Raw genomic sequence first — 26380 nt, 5'->3', positions numbered from 1 at the left:
CAGGTCACGTTGTTTGACCGTGGAGTACGTGTACTGGAGGCACAGTACAAAGAGAGCTTTCGTCGGATTCATGATAATTTGATGCGAGCGTTACGTGCACTGACGTGTTACAGTAGACGATGTGGGGGCCTCCAGTTCATCTCAGGCCTCCGCCCACGTGTACACAGCTGGCCCATCGACCGCTGCAGCACCGCATGCAGCGTCCAGCGGTTCTGCCGCCAGTTCGAGCTATAAGTCCTTTGTAATTGCCATTTCAATCAATTTTGATTTACACGACTAATTTCGTTTATTTTTATAGTGATGCACTCGACGGCAATAGGGCCTCCTCCTGCAAGAATGGAGCCTCATACATTTGGCGCCTATGCTCCAGGAACATCTCTCCCGCCGGGTTCGACGCCAGCTGCTCTGTATTCTCAGGGCTTTACTCTGCATGCGTGGTCAATGGGAGCTCCTGCACACGGTGGTCTGTTCGGTGTGCCGGACTGGGACGGCGGCTGCGTCAGTTTGTCGGAGTTGGAGGGCGGCGACGCCGGGGCAGACATCATTGGCCCCTCCCAGACGTATGACGCTCCTTCTCTACAGACCCAGGATGACCCGTTCACGCCGGCGCCTCCTCCGCCTCGTCCTCACCGTGCTCCAGATGCACTCACGTATTCGGAGGGGCACATACGCCGAGGCCTAGGACTAGGGGGGAGGAACAAGAGAGCGTGAGGAACGAGACAGGCGGAATAGATACTCCTGATTCGGTGGACTTTGTATATTTAAACTATTTTTTGTATCATACTATTTTATTTTTAATGGCTTGATGTATCGTACTATAGTAATATTTGGATTCTACGTTGTAAAATGTTATCGGTTAACCATCTTCATACGAGTTTTAGATACCGTAATCTTCTTCGAACAAATCTTGTATTTGAAAAAGTATGAATTTTAAATAGTTTGTAAAACATAAATTCGAACAAAAAATAAGAATTTGAATTCTACGTTGCAAAACGTTATCGGTTAACCATCTTCATACGAGCTTTAGATACCGTAATCTTCTTCGTAAAATTGAACTAAAATTAAAAACAAATTAATTAGTCTAATTATGATTAATTAGTATTTTAGGCGGTCGGACCGCCAGCACCGAATTTTTACTCAGAGTGTGGGCGGACTGACCGACGCGGCACCTCCTACCCGTCCAACGGGCGGGATGCCGTCCGCCCCGCACCTCCCGTCCAACGGGCGGGTGGGATGCCTTTGCCGCCGCGGGAGGGGCCTCTTCGCGAATAAGAAACTCGGGAGGGGCCTGGAAAAATATTTGGCACCTCCCGCCCGTTGGATGGGCGGGAGGTGTCCGGCCCCACACCTCCCGCCCGTTGATCGGGCGGGAGGTACCCATTTTTGAAAATTTTCCAAATCGGCACCTCTTTTTCTAATTTAATTTATTTTTAACTACTTTTTTAAAAAAATTCTGATCCAGTGCATAGGAAGCCCAGATATAAAGTAAAACATGGGCCATATACGCAGTGTAAGGTAAAATCGGGGGAAGTGGGTTGGACTTGTCCTTATATATTTGGCCTAAGTTCTTTTTACCTTCTAAATGTTGGGATGAATCCGTATTTCCTTCCTGCATAATGAAACCGTCCGTCTAGACTCTTCGGACTTGTGATACCAAACATATCACATCCGTGGCCGGTTTCTTGTACTGGTTTTCCTCGTTTTCTTTTATATTTATTTTGGCTAAATCTTTAAAAAATCATAGTAAATAAAAAGAATGTAAAATAGAAAATTCAATTTTATTGGACTTTACGTTAGTAGCTTTATGCTGTGAATATATGATATGATATAATTTATTAAAAAATTTATTGTAATTTAGATGTATATCTTTCTGTAATTAATTCATATCTATATTTTTCGTGATTCAATTATGGTAAAATTTTTATGGTAGGCTAACCTTTGTTATCCTAAACGGAATTAAACGGCCGTTTAGACGGGTTTAAACGGTAAACGCGACCTCACCGTTCTGTTTAGGGCCTGGGCGGAAAAAAAATGGTTGACCTGTTTAAACGGTCAACGGGGGTTTAAACGGCCGAAACGGCCGAAACGGAACGGTCACTGTTCGTTTTTAAACGGCGTTTGGGCCGTTTCGGGTCCCGTTTTGGAGTTGGACCGGGCGCGCGGGAAAGTCACAGTTGGCAAGATCTTTCGCGGGCTAGCACGACGCCCTCCCTTCTCCCTTCTCCCAGGCCCAGCCGCCGCTCCCTTCTCCCTTCTCCCTTCTCCCAGCCGCCGCTCCTTTCTCCCTTCTCCCATCCGCCGCTCCCTTCTCCCTCCTTTCTCGGTCGCCCAGCTCGCCGGCCAGAGGCAGGGGCTCGCCCGCCAGAGGAGGCAGGGGCTCGCCCGGCAGGAGGCGGCAGAGGCTCGCCCCGCAGTTGGAGGAAGGGGCTCAGCGCGGAGGAGGCAGGGGCTCGGCGCGGAGGAGGAATGGGTTCCACGCGGAGGAGGAAGAGGCTCGCTGCGGAGGAAGCAACCGCGGAGGAGGAAGGGGCTCCCCGCGGAGGAGGCAGGGGCTCGCCGTGGAGGAGGCAGGGGCTCCACGCGGAGGAGGCAGGGGCTCACCACGGAGGCAGGGGCTCGCCGGCAGGAGGAGGCAGGGGCTCGCCGGCAGGAGGCGCCAGAGGAGGCAGGGATCCTCCATTGCCTGGTACGGCTCCTCCTTGCAATGCAATGCAATGTAGGTTGGTGATAGTTACAGAGTGATCAAACAATTCGTGTTCTTGATGGAACTAGTGATCAAACAATTCATGTTCTGTTCTCTCAGAAAAAGAGAGACTCTAGCATATATTCAAGCATTGGTGCTGTACTCACAAATTATATGTCATCTCATAGTTAGAAAATGAAGGTTCGACTAAGTCGAATTTGAAAGGTTGCACAAGTTGAAGAGATATATTGCAAGGTGGATTTATGTGCAAGGTAAATGGATAAATATTTGCTGGATGTTGTTATATTTAACTATTTAAGTATCTTGTTTGCTGCATTTTGAAAGAAATACCCTTGTACTTTAATTTCAGGAATACCTTTCAACACAATAAATTGTGATGAGTTTGATCAAGTGTTGGAAGCTGCTGGCCGCTTTAGTCCAGGTGCAAAGAAGCCTTATCAACATGAGCTGCGGGAGAAGCTACTACATGAGGAAGTAGAGGATACAAAAAAGATAGTTAAAGATCAAGCAGAAGAATGGAAAAGAATTGGGTGCTCTCTTATGACTGATGCTTGGACTGATCAAAAGAGGAGGAGTATAATGAACTTGTGTATTAATTGTTGCATTGGAACATCTTTTGTTCAGTCAAAGGAAGTCTCAGCTGAGTCACACACAGGGGAATTCATTTTTGAGTTCGTGGACAACTTTATTGAGAAGTTTGGGGATGGCAAGAAGCACATTGTGCAAGTGGTCACGGACAATGCTGCAAACAATATGGCAGCAAAGGATATGCTTTATGTCAAGAGACCCAATCTATTTTGGACTTCATGTGCAACCCACACTATAAACCTAGTGCTTGAAGGAATTGGGAAGATAAGAAAGTTCAAGAACACACTTGATTCAGCAAAAAGTGTAACCATCTTTATTTATGCCCACCACAAGACATTGTCTCTAATGAGGAAATTCATAAAGAAAAGAGACATTATTAGGCCCGGTGTGACCAGATTTGCTTCCACTTTTCTCACTTTGCAAAGCTTGTATGAGAAGAAAGATCAGCTAAGGATGATGTCCCAAAGCGAGGAATGGGAGAAAATTAGCCATGTCAAGAAAAGTGCCAAAGGTGTACAAGCTACAGCCACATTAGTGAAGCCTAGTTTTTGAAATGGTGTTTCTCTTTGCCTGAGAGTATTTGAGCTATTAGTTAACGTTCTTCGCATGGTTGATAGAGATACTAAACCATCAATGCCTTGGCTTTATGGTGAAATTCTTAAGGCTAAGGAAGAAATTAGAATAGCTGTTGAAAATCTGGACAAGAATGGGACTGGTTTGTACAAGAGCATAATAGAAATTGTGGATGAAAAAATGAAGAAACGGTTGGACTGTCCTATTCACATGGCTGCATATTGCTTAAACCCTTATTATAGCTAGAGCAAGCCCTCTATCTTTCACAATGAGGATGTCATAGATGGGTTTTTTGCTGCTGTTGAAACATTCTACCATGGTGACTATGACAAGCAAAATCAAGTGCTCAATGAAGACTTCTACAAGTTCAAAGATAAAGCTGGATATTTTGGTAAAAATGTAGCTCAATTGGGCTGCAAGGATTATAATTTCAGTCCAGGTATTTAAGTTATTTGCATCAAATTTGGTAGTTGGCTGCTCAGCCTTGTTGTATAAATCTTAAGTATTTTTCTTGTGCAGCTAAGTGGTGGGCAAATTATGGAACACAAGTTCCAACACTGTAAAAGTTTGCTATTAGAATCTTCTCTTTAACATCAAGTGCCTCGGGATGTGAAAGGAATTGGAGCTGTTTTGAAGGAGTAAGTCTACAAAAATTTAGTTGATCATTTCAGCATGTGTCATATTTTTTCAGCAACATTAATTGCAGCTCAATGAATTTGATATATTGTAGATCCATACAAAGAAAAGGAATAGGCTCACATGTGAGAGGGTTGAACAACTTGTCTATGTTAGATTCAATCATCTTCATGCAAAGAGGAAAAATAAAGCTCAAAACAACAAAAGGGCAGACCCGCTTGTAGCAACCGAATCAACCTTTGCTCAAGGATGGATGGCCCAAGGTGTAGATGAAGAGGGGTCTGATGTTGACCCTGTAACAGGTCTCACATGGAGATTAATTGCTGAGACGTGTGGTCCTGATGAGGTCACAAAACTTCGTAGGAGTGCAAGATTAGCTATGGAAAGAGAGATTGAAGAAGAGCCCTTGTCCGAAACTGATGGAGAGCCAATAAATGAGGAAGATATTGACTTTGAGTTGGACCAACATGTTGTGATCACAACTGGTTATGAGCTAGAGGGGGAGGAAGACAATGACGGATGATGGGTTAAGCTAGAGGCTTTGACCATCATCCATAATTCCATATTACCACTATCTATTAATCTCTAGCTATTGAACTTATGAACTATTGCTTTGTTTGCAAGAACCTATTTGTGGTGCTTGGTTTGTAAGAACTATCTATGTTTGTGCTTATCACTTATTTGCGGTGCTATATTATTTTCTGTCATTTGCTGATTTTGAGCTGAATTGAGCATGTTTAATGTATTCTACTATTTAATCTTGTTCTTGTTCATATGCTGCCTGTAATGCACTATTATCTACACTTCTACAGTTCTACACTGTACTCTAATAGCTGCTCCTTCTTTTTCAAGCACATATCTCAACTTGGGAGGATATCAAAATCAAAATCTTCAAGTTTACTTCACAAAAGGTTAGTAAAAGGAAGGTTAGTAAAAGGTTAGTAAAGTCCTCTTTAATCTTGCTGAAAATGGTGCTACAGTAGCAAACCGTTTAGGCACGTCTAAACCCGTCTAAACCCTAAACGGCCCCTCGCCGTTCGTCTGCCGTTTTCCGTCTAGGAAAACATTGAGGCTAACCATTATATGCATAAGCTGTAGTAAAATTTTTATGCTCATTGGATCATATATGCTTAAGCAATTAAATTTCAAGCTTTATCAAAGACTCTTTAATTTTCTCAAGCATACATGATCCAATAAGTATAAAATTTTTACTATAACTCATGCATATAATGATTAGCCTACCATAAAAATTTTACCATAATTTCACTACGGAACTGTAGCTATAAAATAATTATAAAAAAGCATATATCTAAAAGTACAATAAATTTTTTTATTAAATTATATCATTTCATATATTCACTGCATATATCTACTCACGTGAAGTCCCACAAAATTGGATTTTCCATTTTATGATTTATTTTTTTAAAGATTCAGCCAAAATAATCATTAAAGAAAAGAAGGAAAACCACTGAGAGAAACCGGCCAGAGAGATTATGGGTCCGGTATCGCAAGTCCGAGGAGTCCAGGCGGACGGTTTTATTATCCAGAGAGAAAACGCGGATTCATCCTAAGTTCATGAAGGTAAAAAGAATATTTTCCTATATGTTTTGATAAGCTTGCGGTTCAAAACAGCCAAGACCACAAAACAACGGCCCACCAACCAAGGGTCAGGCCAGACGTGCAACTGAATTCGAACTTGCACCATGCTGGGCCGGCACAGTTTGACACGGCCCCTTCAGTCCTCAATTGTAGATCAAGGACACCTTTGCTTTTGACCAGAGATCAGTCATGCAACTTCACCTAGAATTATCACATGCAATTAAAAGGAAAAATATGTCTAGCCACCTAGAATTACCACTCTTTGCTCAGTTTGACCTGAGTCCATCCGAGTGGCGTCACGGTAGCTAATAATAAGCAGCTACTAGTCGTTTATTGCTAACCTGACGGTAACAGTCACCTATACAGCACGAGGAAAGATCGTGAGCCTTTCCAGCCTAAAAAGGCTGATTCAATTGCCTAGTTCCTTTTCAATGAAAGGAAAAAAAATCTGGATTTCAGGGTAAACCAAGCACATGAAACAAAGTCCTTGGAGTCATTCCAGGTAAACCAGCTCTCCATCTTACCTTCACTTACTAGTGCATGAAGCATGATTCACTGAACACCGAAATAGAAAGTGTTGCCGCTGGTGCTCATCCAAAGAGAACTTTCTTCCTCCTTTCTGAGCTTGCAGCAGCGGTAGTCCATAGCACGCATTATGCTCCCCTTCGGTGGCTGCTCACAAGCAATGACTTCAACATGCAACTCACTTACCCGTGATTTACCCGCTGCTGCTATGTCTAATCCAGTTCCGGCACTTTTTGAAAGCGTCAAGGCCCTTTACCAGCGTGCCCTGCTGCCTTTTTTTGAAGAATTGGAGACCTTTTCACTGCTGCTTTTGATCTTGTATAGACCATGCTCGCATTGCCCCTACTTACCTAATGTTTTGACCCCACTGTACTCGTTCGGACTCGATTAAACAATACGATCTCGTCACTAAAAGCATCTTAAGAGTGCTGTCTTTGTGCTAATTGCTCTTTATCTGTTCATAAAGGATTCTTCAAATCTTCTGAAGATGAGTGCGCCGGCGCGTGCTAATACCTGAAGATAACTACCAAATGGAGTGCTACTGTTCTTCTATGCAAGGGATGGTGTGGCGAATAAAAAAAAACGATCTGATTCGTGCGTGTTTGTTATTCATTGACGAAATCTGTTCCAAGGTTTTGACTGCTTCGATCATGCGTTCACACAGCTCCTTCTTGCATGACTAGCTGACGCAACCATGAGACGAGCTGATGTAGGAGGAGAAAAAAAAAAGAAGTTGTCAGGTTTCCTGAGATGGGTCAAACTGCACAGCGTCCCGGGGAGAAAAAACGACGCTGCATGCCATCCGAGATTTCTTCTTCGGTGAGAGCGAGACCGAGACCGAGACGTGGCTCGCGAGATGCCAAAGCAGTTGCATCTGGATTGTCAATGCGTGATGCCAGTCTACATATATGGCATGGAGATGGTCTGAAAACTGACCGAAACACCCATGGTGATAAGGAGTTCAGGGTTTGGTTTGGCATGGAAATCGTTCACCTTTTCAAGCTCTCTCTGTTCCTCCTAGCTAGCCTTACTTTCATTACGTCGTTCGAAAATTCAGACTCCGGTGTTATAGAGATCTGAATTTAGGTCACTGGTATTGCAGTTCTGAAAATTGGATCCAGAGATCCTGATGCACAAGTTGGTGCGGTCAGAGAATTGCCGAAGGAGTTGAAACCGCACAAGTACAAAGGATCTACTTTAGTTTTTCCACCGCCAACGTTAATGGCGCGTAGTGCTCCAGTTTGAAACGTGTGCAAATTGAAAGACTGTGAGCCTACGACTACACGAAGGCGAACCACCATCTGCAACCCAGAACACTGCCACTTTCAGCACTGCCTTTAGTTGGTCTGCGATCTTGTGGCCCAAAGGCTTCCTCGCACCAATCACCTATCCTTCCATCTCTCTTGCAACTTCCCAATCGCTTCCGGCTCTTGCACTCGCTGCAATCAGGAAGTCTCGGCTTGCGGATTGGTGGCGCCGCCAAGGGCCCATCGACCGTTGCCTTTCCAACGCTCACTCAATCAGGTCGCCGTCGCCATCATTCGTAGCCCAGCGTTTTCTCCCGTCTCTCCGCACCCAATTTCTGATCCGGCAATGACGCGACCGTGATGCCATCGCCATGCATGCACCACGGGAGTAGGAAGCAGCAGCGTCGTCTCCGCGCTCGTGCAGTCCGGCATCGTGCTCGTTGAGTTGGACTGATCTCCGGCGACCGCCCGTCCGGTCACAGGGTTGCTGGCAGACTTCGGCAACCGGAGACCAGAATGAGCACGAGCTGCTTTTTACTTCCAGTTCGTGCCAGTTTCTGGTCCGTTTCTCTCCTCTCCTTTCCTGGTTGAACTTGGTGCAAACCGACGAGGAACTTTCACCAATGTTCATCATTTTTTTTCGCGCGTCTTATCAGCGGTCGCATCGTTGTGCAAGTGTGTCCAGGAAAAGGTCAGACGACGCATACCACCCTTCCTGTATTTTCTACAGACGCGACGGCACCACACGGACCCTGCCACTGCGCCGGACAAAAGAAGCCCAAGAAAATGTTTGAAAGGCCAGCCATTTTGATATTGTTGGAGCTCGAAAGGGAACAAGAGGGCGGCAGATCTTCCATGTCCCGTTGTGCAGACTGCAGACAGGGTAGGAGGGAGAGGTCACCAGGGGCCGGTCCCTCACTCGACGACCCGTGTGAGTTGGGAGGTGTTCAAGAGGCCGCGACAGGCTAGTTAAGCCATTTAAACTCCCCGGTTGGTGAAGCATCTACCGCTGAGCCTGTCACTGCCCGGCCTATTGATGCCCAATAGGACTGAACAGCTGATCATCACTTCATCAGTTCTGGGGTCTCGCAGATCTGCCCCCACTTCTAGAAGCCCCAGCTGCATATGACTCGATCAGAATTCAGAACAGCTGCGCAATGTTCAAGGCCCTTCAGAGTCCACAGCAGTTCTCAGTTGAAGGACACCCTGCTGTGGGCATGGAACGAACCTGAACAATACGGTTGAAAAGGTAAGCCATGCGCCTTTTCATTGTTTCGAAGATCAAACAGTTCAGAATCTGTATACGCAAGGCAGCTCTAACGTAATGTACTGTACTTTTTACTGTTACCCTTACATGCAACCCTCATCTCAATCCTGCTTTTGCGCAACGAAGTTTGAGGTCCATGTTTCTCCAAAAGGAAAAGACACGCATGAGACCCTTCTGGTCTCCATCCCTGACAGTGACTTTTGAGTTAAACTGGCATCACAAGCACGCGGCTGTCCGCGCTGCGTAGAACAGAGTGGCAAGCGTACAAAGCCCGAAAAGACTGATGCCTAATGCTAGGTGGTCTAACGAAAGCAACAGTTTGCAGCTTCTTTACAAGTGCAAACTGCAAACTGACAAACCGCCGAGTCACTGAAATCCCTCGACATGTTGAGCACTGTTTGCTTTGCCCAGCCAGATCCCCATCAGCGCAGCACTGGAGCAGCATCTGAGGTCAGAGGCAGGGGACATCGAAATTAAGGCCGATCTCATCGCACCAACCGTACTTCCAACCCCGTCTTTCAAGCTCATATACTATCACCACTAAGTCACTAACCTCTTGAAAAAACTTGTATCTTTATATACAAAGAAAGTCTCAAGGAATTGACCGGTGACCAGTTCTGAATCAGAGAGCCAGCGTTTGACCTGTCCATGTTCACCTCGTTCCTTTCAAGGAAAAACTGCTTCACCTTGAGCACAACCAACGACCTAAAACCGTAGCTAGGCAGGAGCAGAACATGTGCTTGCTGCTTGCTGCGCCGCAAGGATCCCAGGCCAGTGCACACTTGGCAACAGTAAGAAAGCTTGCAGTTAGGCCAAGCTCTGGTTTTATTTTAAGCCAAGCCGTCTAATCCTAGTCCCCACAAATCTTGGTTATTGGTAACCATGCTTGTGCAAGAATATTGTACTAGCCCCAACCCAAGTAGGCCAAAATTCACTCCACAGATTCCGTTCTCTTTACTCCTTTCGCGGGTTGCTTGGAGACTTTCGCACCGCTAATTCGAAAGAGATTGCCCAAGACCTCAAAGAAATAGGGCAAAATGAATGCTAAATCGTCATTGCTATGTGAACACAGACGAAAGACTAGTGCTTGGAGGTCTCAAACTTATCAGAGGAAAGTAAGAAGGTGGACCGTACAAGTTAGAATGATGGGACTTCTAAAGTTTCTAGAATAGATAATATGCTCTGGAATAATTCGCTCCATTTCTTTATTTTCGACGACGAATACTCGATCGACTTAATTTATGTAAGATCGAGACTCCATTCTTTGGTATCACATGAAACGTATGCAGAACCCACATGCTTATATTATTGTTTGCTGTCTAATGTAAGACATGACTAATGTTCTCACAAACGTAGTCAATTATGCTTCGGAGGTTGACGTCTTGGTTAAAAAAGAAAAGGATGTAGAGGTCTTAGCAAGTTAGCACGATGGAACCTGTCCATCATTCTAGACTGCTCGAAAATTAGCACAATTGAACTTCTTAATTTGTATACAGTACAAATGGATTCCTTCGAACAATTCATTCAGAATTTTCTGTTCATTTTTGTGTGTTTGACCTCACTGTGCCGTATACTGAGATTTACACACAGAGGAGTACACACCCACACGCTTTATTTGGCGAAATGCGCCATTCTAGTACACAAACAAACATTTCTTTTTTTTTTGTGGAATTCCTATCTTTTCTTTTTGTGCTGTTGCGGAGTTCCAATCTGCAAACGTGATCGAAGATGCCTGAAATGTCTACTCTGATATTAAGATTTTTCCCTATGATCTAAAATTAGTTGATTATTATAGTCCACATGGGGGGGGTGTTTAAATCGCTTCTCATCAATTTTTCTCACGGTAGGAAAGACAGTCATCAGAACGCTAATTACCATTCCAATGTGAACAATCACCGCATTACTGCTAAGGAGGTCCCGGTCGTGCCAAACAGAATCTAATGAGGGTCCTAGCGAATTTGATTGATGAACCTTCTTGGTTTGTTCACTCTGCACATATATTCCACGGATGATTCGCTCAACTTGTTCTCTTCCTTTTATTTTGTAAGTTTGGCTTCACTGTTCTAGAAGAATTTTACAAAAGAAATATGCAAGTGCTGCATGATATTTGCTGAAAAGTACCTTTTCTAACATAGAACTGTACTTTCTCGCGTGATCCTGACATCCATGTGTAACTGAAGATTCCTGCAGCCGGAGTTGGTTGGGGGGAGGGAGGCAGATAGAGTGTGTTCCATCTGCACTTCTTGTGAACTTTTCCCATGAAACAAGAGACAATAATCAGGATATAAGCATCATTGCAATGTGAACAGGCCGAATGACTACTAGTGAGGTCTGAGAACTACCGCAAGGAATCTAGTCAGGGTCCTAGCAAATTAGCACGACGGAACGTGCTAACTTGTTTACGGTGCAAATGTTCCTTTCATTTCTGTTTTGCGTATTCGACTTCCTTGAGCTGAATCTGCTACCAAGGACGATGGGACTCATCAATCTATTCACGGTCCAAATATGTTGTGCCATTCTCGCATACAAAGCTTCTTTTGTGTGCGTGTGTGTGGAGTTCCGGCCCCCAAACCTGACCAAATGTTCCTGCACCGGAGCTGATCAAAAGCTCCAGGGGCACACCCTGCGCACATGCTGACAAAGCCCGACTCGTTCGCACCTGCCGCCGTGCCGCGATTTCTTAAGGCCGGCTCAATCCGTGGAGCCATTCGCTCCGCGGATCACGGGCGCCGCGGCTTGGAAAGTGACGGCCGGGACCTGACGCAACCGCTCGCGGTCCCGCTCCCGCAGCTGGTTCCCGAGCGGAGCCGGCCGGTGCGTGCGCGCAGCGCACCTCTGGGCTCGGTGCGCGGCCGCGTTCCGGGGGCCGTCGCGGCCGTCGATCCCCGTCGCGAACGCGCACGGGCCGAGGCCGACGCGTCCGGCACTCCGGCGGCCAGGCGTCGCGCACCCGCGCACGGCTCACGTGATTCCCCTTGTACGACGACCCGTGAGAGAGGCTGTTCCGCGGGCGTCAGCATCCAAGCGCCGGATGGTTAGGCGGTTACGCCCCCCACGTCACGGTGAGGTCCCGGACTTCCATTCCATGGGAGGGAAGAGGGAAACAGAACCGGGCCGGAACGAACCGTCATCCTCGCGGGCGCCGGACGCCACGCCACGGCACGCCGGCCGATGGTGTGCTGGGGACGAGGCCACGAGGGGTAGTAATGCTAGCACACGTCACGGGGAACTTCGAGTTGGGTACAGGATGGTCGTGGAGTCTGAAACAGGATCCCCCTGTACATGTAGTAGTCACTGTGTCGCGTCGTTCGGGCACGGTAAGCCCCTCGGCGAGTCTCGCGTTTCGCACAACTCCCGTACTCAACTCTGCCTCTGCAACAAATCCTCTGCTTTGACTCGGCCTCCCACACGAACCAAAAACCGGGTGCGTCACTCGTGGACTGCGCAGTTTGACCCCCAACAACCACGCCAAACCATCCGTCCGTCGTGTCGTGTCGTGTCACATCGCGCCGGCGGGCCTCAGGTGTTTGTTTCAACCTTGCCGTGCACAACCACCACACCGCGGCCGGCGCCGGCGCTCGACGTGGTAGTACAGGGCGAGGAGTCTCGCCGGCCGGCCGGCCGGCCGCCGCGAAATCAATGCAACCAGCCTCGGCACGCCGCCCAATGCAACCCCGGCTGATCGTGCCACCGTCAGTTCGCCCTCCACGTTACGGCGGGCGGCGTCCGTGCCCCTGCCGTGCGAGGGCGACTTCCGGCTCCCCCACCAACCGCGAGGGAGCCGGCCGGCGGCCGATTGGTCAGGCCGTCGCCGCCGCCGCCATCCGGCTCGGCTGACCGGCCATCCCGACCACGCGTACCGCTGCAACGCGCTGGCCGTTTCACATTCCCCTGCCTCGAAAGTCTCTCTCGTGACGCTCGCCGGGAGGCCCCCTCGCGAGCCAACAAAGCCAGCACGGAGCCACGGAGGCGAACGCACCTGACCACACGGACGACGACGACGACACCGACGGCACCAACCACACCCGCAGCCGCATCCACACGCGCACGAGCACACGCCGAGATCCAGCAGCCGGTTTTCAATCTGTCGATCGACGACGCGAGTGGGGCCTGCCTGATGGAAACGGGAGGAAGAGCAGGGGGAAGCGGGCGACGGCGTGGCGCCCCTGCCGCCACGGCAGGTGCCGTCTCCGCAAGCGCAACCGAGCGGCGGCGGCTTTGCAAATTCCATTGTGAACCGTTGCAGATTCCCTAGCAGGCGAAACGGATCGAGGGAGCGGACGGGACTAGACCAGCGGCCGGCGGCGCGCGCGAGCACCGCGTCACCGGCCGGGGCAGGGGGGCCGTGCTGCGCATGTGTGTCCTCCTTTCCGTTGCTCCCTCGCCGGGAGGCGTGCCTCGACGGCGCGGTCCGGCAGGTCATGATTGGTGCATGCAAGCTACCAAAAGTCACCTTCGTGTCCGCCGGTAGGGTCTCGAGGGGTATGACAATCGGGGCAGGTTCGGTAGGGAGAACGTGCGGCCGTTGCTGCCGGAAATGGAGATTCCGTTTACAACTAGCTAGGAGTGCAGATGTATGGGCCTGCACGTCCTGCCTTAAAACTAAGCGTATTCGAGGCACGCCCGCCATGGCCTAAACCGGCACCACCACCAGCCCTTTTTGGCATAATTTACCAACAAGCAGTAGTAGGTAACCAGGCACGGAAGCAACTAGCTAGACAGCCATCGTTCTTCAAAGTCTCGTGTGATGAAGTTTCTGAAGGACCCTTACGTGGTACGTACGTACGGCGTACCCAAGTAAAACTGCAATTTTGTCAAAACAAGCTACTGCTGCAGCATGCCAAAACTTCTCCTGGTACCTTTCATTTGTTTACCAAAACTCCACTCTCATGCGGTTCAAGATTCAAAGGCGTGCGCACGGAGGACATGCCACCGGTTCTACGACGGACATGCGCAGCATTCCGTACGTCGTCCGGCGTCGCCGGCGTACCAGCAGCTAGCGGGCACGAGCGAGCCACCACCACACGTTGCCCACGGACGACCACGGCAGGGGGTCCGTCGCGCACGGCAGCGGCAGCAAGAAGTCCCGGAGCCGGAGCTGGTCCGGCGCCGATCAACGATGCCACGCATTGTGGTGACGGCGCGCGACTGCATCGGCGATCAACCCGATCGGGCACGTACCACCCGGGCGTCCCGGCGTGATTGACCTTGCCGCTGGAGGGTCGTCCCTGCCGGCTGCCGTGACAGGCGGAGAAAATGGAAGAACTCGACGCAAGGCACAGGACGAAGGAATACACGCTGCGCGCCACCTGGCGTCCGCCGTGGCAGAACGGTCGGTTCCTGCAAGTCTGAAACTTTGGGCCTTTTGGACATCAGATCCTGAGAGCAGCAGGGATGTTTGCAGATTATTACATTGGCGGGGACGCAGGTAGCAAAAAAAAAATCCAAGATGATCAAATTTGAGTAGGTAAATTATCAGGGTGAGTTCAAAATTTTCGTTATTTTGTATAGTAAAATTTTGTGCGCGCGAATTGTGTTCATCCAGCGCATCGGATGGGCCTGAACCCCCAGTAGCAAAGTTTAAGCACTTCATATAACCTTTTTTTTCAGATAAGTTTGTAGCTCAGTGGTAGAGCATCTACATCTAGTAGAGGTGCCACCCACCTAAGGCTCGAATTCCTGGATGCTACACAATAAAAAGATCCTCCTCGCTGGCGCAGCTAGAGTTCGGGGTTTTTTCACGACCAGAAGCCCGTTTGGTTCCTCTTAATAAAATATGGTGGGAGCGTCTTCCCTCCCTATCGTGTTTTTAGAGCTTTTTTTTCTATCTTCCTGCCAGAAATTAAATACGATGGGGGATATATTTTCCTCCACGGAGCCGGAGTACCACCCATACCATACATTGCCGATTGGAAGAACCACATTTGGTGAATGTTTGTTCATCATAACTAGCAAAACACTATGCCACCTAGGGATCACATTTCGGGATGCGATATCCATATCTTTTGCGTCATTGAGTTGACCAAAAATTTGATAAACTGGACTAGAACAGCATGACAAGTAATTAATTTAGGGGGAGAGATGGACTAAAATGGAAAGCCTGTGTGATTAATTTGCCAATTCAAAATGCATCATTGGATAACCACTTGCATTGAAATAGATGTTTTTGATAAGATTTGATCAATTTTTTATCTATTTTTCGAGATGATATGATTTTTGCATTTTTTACATCAATACCATCAATATATTTAGTTCGGAGATATAAAAAAACATATGTATAGAGAAGTGCTTTCATAATCTCAGACTTAGCAGATTCTACAATTTAGAAATGTAAAAGTTCAAAGGCATCGACATTCTTTTCCAGAGGAAGTTGATGGGTAAATTTATCTCGTGAATTAGCCCAGAGTTATGTGCCAGGGATAAATCCCCTAGGTACCGCAAGGAAGCTACCCATGAGGAAAAAGAAGTCTGATTCCTACTAGGATTTTATCTGTAATTCTATTACGACTCATACCTTATAATCGTACTAGGACTCCTACCTTATAATCTTGCTAGGAACTCCGTCCCCTGTGATATATAAAGAAGGGAAGGGATACCTAGATAGTCAGAGAACCAACAGAGAGCAGCCACACCAAATAATCATCTACCTTAGGGTATCCCTAGGTAGGCCGACAGTAAAAACACCGATATTATGCAATTAATTTTATCATTAATTTATATTTAATACTTCTAATTCGTATCAAACATCCGATATGATAGGACTCTGCTGAAACCAAACACCCTCTAAATTAACAATATTATACCAGGTTCATCTCCTCCCACCTCCACGCTTGCATAAGTGCACCTAGCGATCCTCCACCACCTGTAGTAAATATAAGTCATGGCATGTTCACACACCCCGACCTTCCTCCTTCGGTCTATGTGATCTAATAGAAGTTGTGACCTGATAAATATTTCCTCGCCCTCTCGCAAATAAAACAAAATCAACTACCTTACAAAAGGATTAACTTGCAAAATACATCCTTTCTTGTCCTTGAGCCGAATACCACCATCACCTTTGACTCCAAAGCCCCCCTACCTCCCTTTGCCTTTAGCCCTCCCCCTTTTAAATTCCTTCACACGCCCTACGCGGCTACGCTCAAACACCACATACAACAAAGCGAGCCAAACCCAGCGCGACCGCCGCGAGAGAGGAGGCGGAGGCCAAACCCAAGAGAAACACAGCCGCGCCACCCACCAATCCCGAGCAAAGGGGAGGAAGCAGAGGGAGAAGAAGCCGCGCGGGGCAATGGGCAACAGCATCGGCGGCCGGCGGAAGGGCGCCAAGGTCATGCAGCTGGACGGCACGGCGTTCCGCGTGAAGCCTCCGGCGTTCGCGGGCGCGGTGCTGCGCGACCACCCGGGGTTCCAGCTCCTCGAGTCCGAGGAGGTGAAGCTGCTGGGCGTCCGCGCCCGCCCGCTCGCGCACGACGCGCAGCTCCGCCCGGGCCGGCTCTACTTCCTCGTCGCGCTGCCCCGGCCTGCCGCCCCGCCGCGCCGGGCGTGGTCCGGCGCGCTCCACGTCGGCGCGCGGGAGCGGCTCGAGTCGCTCATGCTCACGCGCCGGTCCACCTCCGACCTCTCCCTCCCGGCCTCGGCCGCCACGGCGCCGGCGTCGCCGCTCTCCACGGCCTCCGAGGGCGGGCCCGTCCGGCTCCGGATGCGCCTGCCCAAGGCCCAGGTCGAGAAGCTCATGGCCGAGAGCCGGGACGGCGCCGAGGCCGCCGCCAGGATCATGCAGCTGTGCGCGGCCAACGCCGGCAGCGGCGCGGCCACGCCGGAGAGGGGGATACTGCGGACGCCCGAGCGGAGCCCGCGGTTCGTGCCCACGCCGGATTGGGGCGTCGGCGCCGGCGCGTTCGCGCAGACGCCGGAGCGGAGCCCGAGGTTCGCGGCGACGCCCGACTGGGGGACCGGGTTCATGATGCCGTCGGGCGCTGGGACGGCGCCGAGGACGCCCGAGAGGTGGCCCGCGCTGCCCCGCACGCCGGAGTACGCGTCGCCGGACGTCAAGGCCAGCCGGAAAGAGGTAATGCACGGCATCCATCTCTCCCGGGACCCGGATTAGTTATCTCAGAACGATTCCTAGCTTTCAAGCTTCTCGCCATGCGTCCTAGCTGCTGTTTGAAGGTTGCACGCACACACAAAAAAGAAGAAGAAGAAGAAGAAAATCCCCTGAGCATCACCTTTTGCAAATATCTTGATTGATTATCTGCACAAAACTGAAACTAAACCAACTGAATTTTTCTCACACACCATCCTTGTGAGAAGCACGTGGTAGAGTTCTGCTGCTTTTGACCAGCAATCTCTTGGGAGTATATACAACTTGGTAAGCACAGCAGCACCAAAATGGTAGAATACTTTCACAATCCCATTCTGTATAATAAAATAAAATACAAAAAGAGATCAATAGGTGAAGTTACATTAAAATTTTAGGGAACTAGAGAACAACATTATAGCGGATATGCATGAAGCGCGAATTCATGAAAACAGAGCATCTGCAGTAGTCGAGAGCTATTTTTGGATTACCCGGTAGCAGTCAAATGATACTGTTTGTGTCTGTCCTGTACATCGCGTGTAAATTCTCCAACTCAAAAAATAACCCGGATAACTGAGATGAAAGCGAGTGAGATCTGGGAGCAGTGACAACTTTGTCTGAAACCACTCGGATCCCTTACGTGTCCTCCCGGGCACCGATCTGGAGCTGAATGTTTTCAGGAGTGTGTCCAATACGCTAGGCTAACCTAAGAACCACTATTAAGCTATAGGGGTCCATTCCATGTCACTGCCCTTTTCTACTACTGGATGGCAAGGGTTCCAGATCATGCTTACACAAAAGAAAAGGCTAACGATTTCCCGCAAGAAACCCAAAAGGGGTCGATCGAACACCATTTTAACTCCCTTTTATGCTCAAATCCAAATGCGTTCACATAGCCTTTTGCCGGGTTTGGTTTCAGAGTTTAAAATAGTCAGGTTAGCTAGGTAATCCTTATCCAGATCAATCAAAGGTTGAAACGTTAATAAAATTTCCCTTTTCGAAAAAAAGGATTAATCAAACAAACACAAACCCAACTTCTTGTGCCAGTAGATAACACTAGCCAATTACTAGGATTCAGAAAAGGGGTCATTGTTGATGGGCTAGCTTTCCAACCCTTTTTCATGGCGTTCTGGGCAATACACAAGCTGTATGCATCAAAGCGTATCCCACGAGGGGGAGAGGTGGTGATCACCACACTGACAAAAGCTTCCCGGGGAAACCTCACGGAAAAAAAGTGAAAAAGGCGAGGCCGGCGCCACCATGGATGTTGCGGACGTCGCGTGAAGGTAAAAAGAAGGCGAGGGAGGCCGGCGCCGCCGAGCACTCGAGCAATGTCTGAAGAGAGAGAGACACACACACAGACAGGTTGATGCCATTCTTGGCACGCCAGGATTCATTTGCCGTCAGGTCCGGCGCCGCCTTGTTGGTTGTTGGTGCGGCGGCGGTTGGGGACGGGTATAGTGCGAGGAATTTTTCAAGATTTTGACTGGTCCAGTGACTAGGCAAATACAGTTGCTTGTCACTCTCGTACTTGAGTTATGCATCGGTAGCTGAATTCTCTGCTTTAGTTTCTCTCTGCAGTTTCGGGGTCGTATTCGTAGACGTAGACTTTTACTTCAATCTGCAGCTGAACAAGATTTGGTCTTGCTGCTGAAATTTCAAAATAGGTTCTTTAGGTTATCGATCCATGTGGTCAGCAGATATTTCAAAAGACAAGTATCATCCTGGGTCTAGCTGAAACTCTTTCTTAAGGTTCTCAATAGCTTTTCTCCTTTTCTGCAGTCATCTCCCTCTACGTTTTTTTCGATTTAAATTTTGCATTTCACATAGTGAAACTCGTAATCAAGAAGGGAACTGGCTATATCAGTTCAAGTTTGGGATGTCCTTTCCGTCTCATCGCCGCAGCAAGTATAGTGTATAGAGCCATCTAAACATGTACTGATCAAATCATGTCGAAGTGGAAAAGTCAGAACGGTAGGCAGTCAATGTGTGTCACGCAATCACCGAAAAATACTCATAAATTCCTCTTTGAATTGGGAAAAAGAAAATCAGGAATTCTCCTGTGGTGGCAGCACAAAACACGCCGCGAGAGTCACCGCCCCCAATTAGAGACCAAACCGATTCACGGATCACAATACTACAAGTTGCTCGTCCCACACCCGTCAGTTCATCCCCTGCCGATCTTGCCAGTCGCCGTCGCTGATGCAGCGTTCGCGTCCATTCACCACAGCAACCTGATTTGTTCTTGGCAGCTAAAAAAGTCAAACTGATAAGAACTCATGCAATTAACCTAGCTTGTCGGTAACCAGCACGGCCGACCTGTCGCACGACACTGTCTCGTGAGCTCATCGCAATTAACCTTATCGCCATCTGCGATCCTTTTACATACACACACACATCTTTCCTCGTCTTTTTTCCATGTCAAGATAAAGGGACGTCTAGCTCCGATGATCCGAGACATTCATTCCTCGGCCCATTTTATTTTGAAGCCGCCATTATTGGTGTGCGTCTAGCTTCTGCCGTGCGTTTTACTTTGCTTGTTTTCCCAGCATAATTTTTGAGCACATCGTTATCCGTTAATACGTGTGCGGATTAGCAAGCGGTTTTGAAATCCATTCTGTTCGTCGCTTTTGCTGACGGGGTTTTCTTTTCCCTATCTCTGTGTGGTGTTTCAGAAGCGGACGCGGTTCGTGGCGCTGCCGGACGAGATCATCGCGTGATCTGACTTCGTCTTCCCGGACGAAGCGGGAGCTCCGTGCGGTTGCTTGCGACATGGCGAGCATGATGTGATGGCGAGACGAGGTCAGAGAGCCAGGAGATGTAGACAGATCCGCGCTCGATCCCACGGTCGTTTTCCTCGGTTGCGGGCTGGAGATGATCGGCGGCCGCCGGTCCACGGCGGCGGCGGCTTCCTAGCTGCCTCGCTTCCGGCGACATGGACTGGGGTGTCTGTCATCTTCCTTGTTCCTCTTGTTGTGTGGTGTATGTATGTGCTGCATCTGTAAGGCTCTCTTTGTCGTCGTCTCGGCTCTCTAGATTTAGGTAGTAGCTGAAGAAGCTTAGAGTACAAGTATAGTTCTACATGTATATGAACACATGCTTTTGTGGAGATGGCAGTTATAAATACCTATGTAGCCAACGAACAGCATCGCGTGTCACCATCCCGATCATGATTCTATTTCTGTAAATATTCCGTCAAAAGAGGAATAAGGAATAATTGCGAGTGTTTTTCGTGGCTCAATATCATCTGCAATCTGTAACTAAGATAAAGATGCTGGATAACGGGTGAATGGAGAGTGTGAAAAACGCTGCATATCCAATGGATGAACTGATAGTGATTCTCTGTGCTGCTCTTACCGTGCGTTTGGAAGTGGAACTGTGGAAGCCCCAGTGTGTGGTTTTCTCTTTTTGGCATTTGGGGGCTGTTGTGTGACTAGCGCATCCCAGAATGGGCACGTGTGGTCCAAGAAGAACTAAAAAGAATATAAAAAGCTAAAAAATTGTATTTTTCAAACTGTATATGCAAATCAAAATCCAATTGCATTATTGTATTTGCTATGACAAAATTTTCAAAACAAGATCACTTGATTTGCGTTTGGATACGTTTGAATATGCTTGGATGATTTTAAAGCTAGAATATTTTTCTTATAAAGGTAGAATAATTTTCTTGTGAAGTTAGAACAATTGTTTTACTTTCACAATGAAAATGTTCCGGTTCACAAAAAATTATAGAAAAAATAAATCAAGTATAATTAAGATTGATCTTATTTTGAAGATCAGAAAAACAATAGTGCAACTCCAATTATTGGCGCATTTTCTGCCTTTGAATAGGCGGTGCAGTGAAGTGGCCCAAACGATGAGTGCATCGTCCAGGTCCAGTCCAGTGGCACCGCCTCGGCCCTATCGCCAAATCCAGCTCGTGGGCCGCAGAACTCGCCGGCCTTGCTCAGTTGCGCCGGCCCCGCCGCCGCCGCGCGAGTGGTGGGCTTCCACATTCTCCGGTCTCCCCGTCCGCGCGGCCGCCACGGGAAAACGGGAGGGCCGCGCCGCGCGAGATCTCCCCGACCTGCTGGGTTCCCCCGCGGCGGCCGGGCAGCCGGCCACCCAGCACCGACGGCGAAAGCCACTGCGGAGCAGCAATTTGCTCGGCAATTTCATGAAGTTTCTCCGTCCATAAATCCAACGACCCGTCACGATAGCGCGGATCGGGTAAGCTCGCACGCACACGCTTCTCCAAAGCAGGTGGGGGATAAAAGGTGATCGAACACGCGCGCCCGGTCGGTTTTCCAGCCATGGTCATAAAGCTCTATCCATTCCCTCACGAGGCGCCGGCGCTTGGCTTCGTCAATGCCGCCGTCCATCCCGGCCCGGGGACCAGCCAGCCAGCCGCACCCCGACCTGCTGGCGGAGGAATCTTCGTGGAACTCGGCCCGTGTACAGGTACAGCCTCAGCCTCCGCGACGACCCGAGGCGAGGCGGCCGTCCGATTGGCCGGCCGCCGGTGACGCGCGACGGCTCACTTTACATGTAGGACCGACGACGGGGAACCGGCCGGCGGCGTCGGAGGTTAGGCGTGGGCTGATGGGCGCGCACGCTCAGCAAGTTGACCACTGAACCGCACAATCATCTATCTCATCAGGGGCGACGGAAAGGAAAGGAAGCACCTTTCGCATCAGGGACAGACAGGGCGAGTGGTAGAGTGGAACAGTGGTTGGTGCCTGATTGGCTGGGCCGATGGAAAGAAAAGCTAGTCAAGGCTCGCGGCCGTGCTAACCGAAGATTTTCGCATGCTATCTCCATGAAGAACCTAGGCCTCTTTATGAGCATTGAGCAGCATCCTTGCACGTCAATTTTGTGGAATCCCTGTGTCAAGCTTCAATGCGAGTTCGTAGAACTAGCCAAATAGCCCGTGTAGTGTTTTTCAAAGCACAACTTGGATGCAAAACATTCATCTTTTTCTAATCCCAGCCTTGAACATTCACAAACGAATATCTACGGCCAAACGTTACAAGAGTGCTTAAACTCTAAATCTTAAATTAGGAATTTCAAAAAATAAGAAAGAAAGCTATAAAATAAAGAAAGAAAGTTAGAAGACTAAGTTTCAATCTTCTTCTTCATTCGTGCTTCTACCTTGCAATGTCTTCACGCAGCATCAAATGTCTACAAAAGTCTTCACGTAGCACCTTGCAAAATATTCATCTATACGTAGGCTTTGTTCGGATTCATCCAGCTAATGCTGGCTGGCTGGATTAAACTGACAGATATTAAAATTTGCAAAGTCACCATAAATATCTACAATTGACAATTTCTTGAATTATTCAAAACTATTTACCTTTCTTCTACTTTTTATGTGCAAAATGTTTCAATAATCATACATTAAGACGTGCATTGTATCATCTGTATATTTTTTAATTATAGTTTAACCAAAAGGACGGATAGTGTAGGGGCCGGGGAAACGAGGACAGAGAGGACCTCAAATCATGGGTGGGACTAAATACTAGAGCTGAGTAGTATCCCACATAAGAGCTGGCCGACAATGGTAGTTCACCGTCTGTCATCATGAGTAATGCCCACAGTACTGGAACATGAGGCCACCACTTCGCATCAACCTTAGCTTGCGGTAGGTAATGAAGCACAAGCTTTTGGTTTACTCATGAATCATGATGACAAGCTTTTGGTGGGTATTTGAATTTTGAAATATAAAAAATCTAAAACGAAAGGGCTCTCGTTTTAGCCTAACGCGAGAGCCCTCTCGTTACGGAGAGTGAAGACAGGGAGAAGTAAAACTATCAACAAAGAAAGTAACTATGGTCTGAACTCCAGCGTTGGGATTTGAGGTTCGGGATTCGGGATTTAGGGTTGGGGCTACCTGTGCTGCCGGACCTACAGGGAGCTTCGAGTTGGCAGCCGGTCCGGCAGTGGAGGCGGTGGGTGAGTGGCGAGGGCAAGGTGGCAAGGGCGCTGCCGGCCGGGGCAACGAAAGATAACCGGTGGGCGGTGTTGGGGCGGGGACGCTCGCTGGAGATGAAGACGAGGGAGGAAGGAGGAGAAGGAGAGAGAGGAGGAAGGGAAAGACGACGCAGCGACACCGGCGAGGCAAAGAATCGCGGCGCGGGCGGGGGTGGGGGGCGGAGGTGAGCGGGTGGAGGAGGGGGAGGGGAGGGGGAGGAGAGGGCTGTCCTCGCTGGCGTCGGTGACGCCGGCGAGGCGGGGGCTGGCGGTAGGGTGGGGGCGCTCCCGTTAGATTTGGACGGAGGAGAGGAGAGGGGCCCGACGCCGGCGAGGGGGAGGTTGGTGGAAGGCGGGGCAGGTTGGAGCGCCGGCGGGCGAGGACGAGGAAGACGACGGGGAGGCAACGAGGAAAACGACGCGGTTTTTCTTTTTCTTTTTTTTTCCCACAACGAACGGATAACCAGGGTTAGGGGCAGGGATGGAGATGGGGGCTCTCGCCGATCGTTATCGGGAGAGCCCTCTCCGCCTATCAGCCTTTTTGAAATATTAGTTCAAGATTGTCGTAGCAGTAAAAAAAGCGTACTCTTATCTATTTGATAAAAAAATGTATACACTATCAATATAAGATAAATATAAATAGATTCACCATGAATAATTTTAATACTATTTGATCATCATACTTAAAATATCATATTTTCATAGAAATTACCACCATATAGACCATGTCAATATCCTAATCAGTATGCTATTTGAATCACATATAAAATGGTAGAAAACTAGCACATATTCGAAAGTATACTCAATTTGGCATATATTTACAAAAATAAAAACCGTGCCAGCTCATAAAATAAATTCTCAAAATTTCCTTCGTTCAATCGGGTCATTCATGCCCACAAACATTTTTTTTGTGGAAAACCGGCACCCAGGTGTGGCAAAGAAATGCACCCCCATTATTCTGGTCGACTTCCTGGTCATCTCCTGACCTCAATGATTGCAAATCACAAGGATCCGAAACCTGAAACGTACTGAGATGCTAGAAAACAACTGCAAGTGCCACTAAGAAAATGCCGACCAAGTGGCGACGATCGAAAGGCAAGGATGGTTTTCGCAGGAGAGGGTTGGGTTTGGCATGGCGTTTCTTCCCTCGGGTATCCGAAGCGCCGCCACCCGCGTCGCGCATCAGGAGACAGGCCCTCGCGGGCGTGCACGTCTCTGATCCGAACGCTGCAGGTGACCTGGCGCCCCGCCGAAAGGCGGGCCGGGACAGGGACGGGCTCGGCGGCACGCATCCGCGTCGGACGGAGGCGACGACCCGACCCGACGCGTGCCTAACCGCCGACCACAGCGCCGTGCGCCCCGTGCCCGGTGCCCATGCCATGCGCGGCTGCACGCGACCGATCGGCCACGGCCACTGGCTGGTTGCTCATCTCCGCCGCTAGGAATCTTTTTTCTTTTTCTTGTGCGCTCGCCGCCGCCAGGAATCTAGCGGAAATTTTTGAGGGGGGGCTCTAGCAGAATACAAGCTAGTAGCAGAGGTGACTGCGCTATTTGGCTAGGAATACAATGGGATTGCAAAAAGGCCTTGGCGTCTGGTACGGGTCTCTCGCTTCGTGCCTGCCTGCCTGGTCACATTACCATCAGCGACAAGAGTTCAGTTTGAAACAGCGATGATGCCTCCACACCTTACAGTCTAGCCTTGAGGTGGACTTTTTGAGAACCAGCCGGATGACAGGCCTTGCTTCCAGTGCGGTTAATTAATTTCAAACCGTATCGCAAGCAACTAATGATGTGTCGCAGGGTGATTAGCTGTTGACTTTCCTTGCAGCTGCGAACAAGATGCACAGGATGATGCAGAGCAGCAGTACTAGTGCAAGTGTGCGATCGACGTGCAGCAAGCACACCACCACTTGTGCGATTTGCGGCGAGTGGTTATGACTACAGGAGGCAGTTTTGGTGGCAGTGATGCGCTCCGGAGCTCGTGTCGGCGGCTCATTTGGTGCTGATGACCTCGGTAGCAGGTGTGTCTTGCGCAGTGCAGTGCCGTCATGTGGGTAGGGTACGGTAGTAGCCGTCGTCACTCATGCTATATGCACCCGCGATATCTTGAACGCGTGAAAGTAAACGATGTATACGCACTAGCTAGTACGTGTACTAGCTAATAGTGTAAAAAGATGCCATTCTTGTAAAGTTCAGCCTATTAGCTGGACTCGCTCCAACTCTCTTTCGGTTTTCTAAGCTAGAATGTCAAGGCAAACGTATAATTACTAACTACTTTCTCCGTTTCAAATTATAGGTCGTTTTGATTTCATGCCAGGATGGCCGGGGCACCAAACTGCTTGCAGATAAAGGAGCGTAAAATTATAGGATGCTTGAAGACCAAAAAAAGGCTAGTACTCCGCTGGAGCTGAGGTTGAAGACGATATGCGCAGATATATATCGATGAAGCGAGAGCACAAAAATTCAGTAGCATCACCGATCACTTATTTTTGTGTGGAATCGGCCCCAGGAAGGCGAGTAGGAATCCCATGCCGTCCGATCAAGGGGCAGGGAGCCAGAGACACACGTACGTGGGGCCCGGAGCTCACGTCGCGAAACGGGAAATGTGAAAAGTATAATCCAGGTCGGAATGGCTCGCCGCCTGCATTATTTGCTGAGACGACGATGGTAGCTAGCATAAGCATAATGCGACGCGGATAAGATAATTAATCAAACCAGGAACGCGAGCTTCATGATCATGATCGGCCCTTGGTTGCGCGACCGATCGCGTACGAGTAGTATGCGTCTCGCTCGTACGTACGTGCGAGTTCGATCGGGCGGATGCAGCAGATGACTCGATCGTTTGTGAGCTTGTGTACCATCAAGTCATCAACCCTGCGCATGGCCTGATGGCCGGGGTTCATCAGGGCCTTAAACTAGAGCGGAGTCATCGTCTCCAAAAGAAAAAAACTTGTTTACATTATCATTTCGATCCAAGACGCGCCATTTGTTAATGGACATGTAGTACGTAATAGTATCACATGCATGTGCACGATGACAGGCACGAGGAACACGCACGGTGGAGTGGATAGCTAATCTGTTTCAGCTGGCATTCATGCCACGGTACTTCAAGACGCATATGGATGGCATGGCCTTGTTACGTAGTATCTATCCATCATCCATGTACTTTAGACTAAGTTTTTGGGTTATGCTCATTAAGAATTATTACAGACGGT

General features: G+C 48.9%; 1 protein-coding gene across 1 annotated transcript; it reads left to right on the top strand.

The window, feature by feature from the left end:
• The first annotated feature begins 16248 nt into the window (after positions 1 to 16248).
• LOC112889921 (uncharacterized protein At1g66480-like) lies at positions 16249 to 20457 on the top strand. Its single transcript, XM_025956725.1, has 2 exons — positions 16249 to 17207; positions 19892 to 20457. Exons 1-2 carry the CDS (start codon positions 16428 to 16430, stop codon positions 19934 to 19936), a joined length of 825 nt encoding a protein of 274 aa, XP_025812510.1. The 5' UTR covers positions 16249 to 16427; the 3' UTR covers positions 19937 to 20457.
• The last annotated feature ends 5923 nt before the right edge of the window (positions 20458 to 26380 follow it).

This window comes from Panicum hallii, chromosome 4, assembly GCF_002211085.1.
Source record: "Panicum hallii strain FIL2 chromosome 4, PHallii_v3.1, whole genome shotgun sequence".
Classification (NCBI taxonomy): Eukaryota; Viridiplantae; Streptophyta; class Magnoliopsida; order Poales; family Poaceae; genus Panicum; species Panicum hallii.
Note: the sequence above shows the minus strand (reverse complement) of the source record. Positions and strands in the feature narration are given on the sequence as shown.